Raw genomic sequence first — 4,851 nt, forward strand, 5'->3', positions numbered from 1 at the left:
CGAAACATCATTACCTCCGTCAAAGTACAATGATAGAACCACGCAGAAAGAGAAGCCACATGTGAGTTAGAAGAAAGGATGAGGAATCAATACCCATACCTCTTCAAAGACCAAGGTCGAAACTTCTCATAAGAAGGGAGGGATGTAAAACTCACTAATTTTAAACTAGTGAATTTTTTTTTGTGTAATTTAAAGTCGTACTAGGTTATCAAAGATAATTTTTTAATCTCATTATTTTATTCAAGATTATCAAGTCTATCTAAAGTTGTGTGGGGTAATTATATCGTGAGTACAATATCTGTGGAGCTCGAAATTTAAGATGATATCGGGCACATATTTTTATTTTGGGATAAAGAAATAGGCCAAGATCCAAGGACTTAAATATGGAGATAGTGAGTATAAACAGGTGAATTTTGAGACGTAAATTCGAATTTAGGAAGAAAGTACTAGATAAAGGTATAAGATTTGAGAAAATATTGATACACATTGATCAAAATAAAAGGGAGATCAAGCAAGAAGATAACGCAATCTGAGAATTTCGAATTTTTCATGTGATTATTGGATTTATTTACCAATGAGAAAAAAAAGTACACCCTATGTAACAATAGTGCAAATGATATTTCCCAAAACAGCCTATGTGATATATACTGCATCGAACAGGGTACTGCATTTCACAATGTAGTTCAAATCTTTGCACAGACATCGACCAAATCCAAGCATACTACATTGGACTTGTGAAACATTCAGGCTTGAAGATTAAGATACAGATTTTATATCATCTCCTTCGTAGCAATCAACAACAGCCACTGCTGATGTCCTCACATTCTTGTATGAATAACGCATCGCAACAAACGTGAAGATGACGAGATTTCCTGCTGTAATACCAGCCAATAACCAGTAAAAATAGTCGAGCCGACTGGTATTCAAATCCTTGCCAAACCAACTTTTGCCTCCCTTATCCGTTGCGCGATCAACTAATGTGATCAAAAGGCTGCTAAGAAAGTTTGCAGCACCAATTACACTAAGATATAAACCTATTCCTAAGCTTCTCATAGAATCGGGAACTTGATCATAGAAGTACTCTTGTAGTCCAACAAGAGCGAACCCGTCTCCTATACCGATTATCAAAAACTGAGGTGCAAGCCAAAATACGCTCATTGAAAGTGATCCCTTCAATGGATTTTTCTCGACGATGTCGAGTCTTTTCCTCTCAACCAAGGCTGCTACTACCATTGTCGTGACAGAGAAAACCATCCCAATACCGATCCTTTGGAGAATATTGATGCCTCGTTCATTTCCAGTCACTTTTCTCAAGAAAGGAACGAGGATCTTGTCGTAGATTACGACAGAAATTATCATTCCAATGGCGGCCAGAGCGTATATGGAAGCTGGAGGGATTTTGAAATTGTCGGTGAGTTTAAGGTTAAGGGTTGAGCCTTGTTTTATGAAGAATGTGGAGGCCTGTGCTACACAGATACCAAATGGTAATGTGGTGAGCCAAATGGGGATCATGTTGATTATAAGCTTCAATTCTTCGACGTTTGTTACAGTTGCAAGTCTCCATGGATTTGGTTTGCCTGCTGCTGAATCTTGTGTTTCCTCAATTATTGCAACTTTGTCAAGAAACCTGGTACATAGAAACAAAAATTTATCACTCTTATTCTCTTCATGATCCATGAAACTTATTACATGGAGTTATCTCAAGAATCTTACTTCAGATTCCTGGTGTGAAAAAGAAGCCTTCCATCAGTCAAGTCTGATTTGGGGACCTCGTATAGTTGATCCGGTTCTGACGGAAGTGCAAGATTTCGCTTTGAAATAGCTGCCACGAGAACCTGCAGCAGCTGCGTTAAGGGACTTCCCGTGGGCTTTCGGAATCGATAAAATGGCCTGCCCAGGAAAAATATCACTATACTAAAGACCATCACAGCTGTAAGAATGATATCTCCTGCAGCCCAGCTAACATGGTCTTGGACGTACACAATAACGGTTACGCCAAGTATCAGTCCCGAACAAAGCCCAAAATTCCACCAGTTGAAAAAGGACATTTTCTTCTTCCTTTCTTCATGGTGATCGTCATCAAACTGGTTAGCTCCAAAGCTCTCAAGAGATGGCTTGTGCCCTCCAGTGCCTACTGAGATCATGTATAGCGCAAGGAAGAAAAAAATCTTGTGGATTTTTCGAGGTTCTTGGCACGTTCCCGAGTCACACACTTTCAATCCCGGAATTACTCTGGACATTGTCAAGACAAGCAACCCCTGTTTTCACATGAAAACACCAACATTATTCATTGTATGTTTCATGAGGTCATACTAATTCTGTTAGCTTATTTGTGCTGATACTACAAAAACTTTTCAAGAAGATTTCCTACCACGACATAAACAACAGATGAAGCTAGAACCGTGGAGAAACAACCAAAGTAAGCATCGGCTACAAACCCCCCCAATAGCGGCATCATAGTGGTAACACCAGACCAGTAATTAACACTCTTTGCAGCAGTTTTCAGATCTTGATGCATCACCTTCGTAAGATATATGATTAAACTCGTCGTGAGCCCGAAATAACTCAACCTCTCGCTAAACTCAATGCCTGCCAACAAAAAAAAAAAACATAAGCTCAAATCTGTTATAACTTCAAATTTTCCTAGAAGGATATATTATAAAAAGCTGTTTACGAATTAAATCACAACAGCTAGCCTATGTTATTTGTTCACTGATATATTACATTATTTCTTGAATTAGTCATTACCTATAATGAAAAGGGATGCCTTCCATGCACCGGTCGAAGCACGAAGAGGCACACGTCCTTTATGATCAAAGGAAGAATCAGACACCCATTTTTCAGAATCCGCGGCCACAGATTCTTGTTTCATTATTTGCTCCAACTCCATTTCTTAAAAAAATTTCTTGACTGAAGATATATATAGATAGCTTATTAGTTTGCTCGTGGTTTCCATGCTTGCTCGCTAGCTACTCCTTATATAGGAAAAGATTCCAAGGTTTTTAGTTGACTTCTGTTGAATTTTCCACATCACTGCTGGCCAAGATCATGATTTGAATATATTAACTTATGGTAAAAAAAAAAAAAGTCAATAATGATAATGATATATAGTGAGAAAATATTTGATTACCCCAACTTTTGTCAGCAGTCGTTGTTGGTCCTTACTAAGAGAATAGCATTTATTCTCTTGTTTAAAATTATACTTGCTTTTGTATATCAAATTAAAGTAGATTTGATAATCATGTGTTAGCTGGAAATGTCCACACTGTAGTTCACACTAGCTTATTGAGCATACTTCATTAATCAACTATGTCTCACTTTCCTTCCGCAACTTTAAGTTCGAATAACAGTGTAAAACTCGTGTTCGTTACTAAACGATCCATGCTTGACACTTGATAAATTATTCGAATATGGAATGTGAAAATAATATTTTATTCTTAATTAATCTCTGTATTTTATTTGGAATATAAGTGTTTTGCATTCCTAGACTTGTTTAAGTTAATCTAATCTTGACATTTATCCTATATGATTTGTTTTAGATATTTATCTCTAACATATAATATCTTATATTTGAATAGAGTCTAATTCCTAATAAACTCTTGTTTCTATGTTTGTAGGATCTTGTTATCATGAAAAGATAATTAGGTCAAGATATGAAGATCTATGTATTGGTAATATTGAGAGAGGGAACGACGACTTGGAGAGGCACTTTTGTGCAGCTGTTGAAGTTTTCTCTGAACTTACCCAACGCTCAGCTTTGTTGAAGATTTTCGTGTGGAAAATTTGTGTGATTAATTCACATACTTACCGTATTGCTGATTGGTGTTGACAATAATCAAGAACAACATTGTGTGAAATATTGGGTGAAGATTGGTTTCGTTTGGTTTTAAGCATTAATGTGTCCTTTTTGTTTTATGCATCTAGTTTTAGTTTAATTTTGTTTATTTTGATGCATGTTAATTCTTTGGAGTGTCAAGGAATTTGGTTTTGTTATTTCCACTAGTATTGTTTTGTGTAAACGATTTACATATTTTTCTAGTGAATTTTTGCCATGACACATTGCACAAGTATTCGTACTTGTGCATAATTTAAAAATGGTCTTTATTTAATTAAGTTAAACTTGTGTGTCAATAATTAAATTCCGCTGCATGTTGTGCGCTCGTGTTGACAACATCAGTACACAACACTAATTTCTAATACACACAATATATTAATTCCTATATGTTGATGATCAACAGCCCTTTCAGAATGTTATTCGGTGGGCACGAACGATCGTGACGCGGTTTAGGTTTGTGTTTATTAGCTACAAATTTGTTAGGTTATAAACCTCAAGAGATGTTTCGTCCTCGCATGTTTTTCGATTAAGTTGTGTCACCTGATGGGTTTATAACTAACTTTTTATTAATTTAATATTCGATATAAAAAAATTGTAACAATATTCCATTCCTAAATAATTATCAAACCATTGGTATATATACAATTGTTTTTTTTTCTTTTTTGGTTACAAATTTGTCTTTTTTTCACTTTTACAATTCTTTTTGAGAAATCGATAAACTAATCAAATTTCTTGAAAGGGAAAGGCAACTTTTTTTCAAGTTGTGTGATCGGTTTGATCTGAATACGAGCATGCACGTCGCAGGTTCATTGTAGGCTAGTTATTTAAGATTTTGTGATTGGAATGCGTACACAAACATATTCATATACACACTTTCTTTTCCTTATTTTTCACGAGTTGATTAAAGACACATAGTCAACCAAAGTGTACAATGAATAATTATAAATAAAATTGGATAAAAATTTAAATATGTTTTGGTTTATCTATTAAGTTAAGTATAAATTAAAATAAAATAA

At 35.3% G+C, this 4,851-nt stretch overlaps 1 protein-coding gene across 1 annotated transcript; it reads right to left on the reverse strand.

The window, feature by feature from the left end:
* Positions 1-530: 530 nt before the first annotated feature.
* LOC140818550 (protein NRT1/ PTR FAMILY 5.6-like) lies at positions 531-2,967 on the reverse strand. The gene is made up of 4 exons (XM_073178545.1): positions 2,749-2,967; positions 2,372-2,589; positions 1,714-2,258; positions 531-1,627 (listed from the first exon to the last, which is right to left on the reverse strand). Exons 1-4 carry the CDS (start codon positions 2,888-2,890, stop codon positions 757-759), a joined length of 1,776 nt encoding a protein of 591 aa, XP_073034646.1. The 5' UTR covers positions 2,891-2,967; the 3' UTR covers positions 531-756.
* Between the last annotated feature and the right edge of the window lie 1,884 nt (positions 2,968-4,851).

This window comes from Primulina eburnea, chromosome 17 (genome assembly GCF_022965805.1).
Source record: "Primulina eburnea isolate SZY01 chromosome 17, ASM2296580v1, whole genome shotgun sequence".
Taxonomy (NCBI): domain Eukaryota; kingdom Viridiplantae; phylum Streptophyta; class Magnoliopsida; order Lamiales; family Gesneriaceae; genus Primulina; species Primulina eburnea.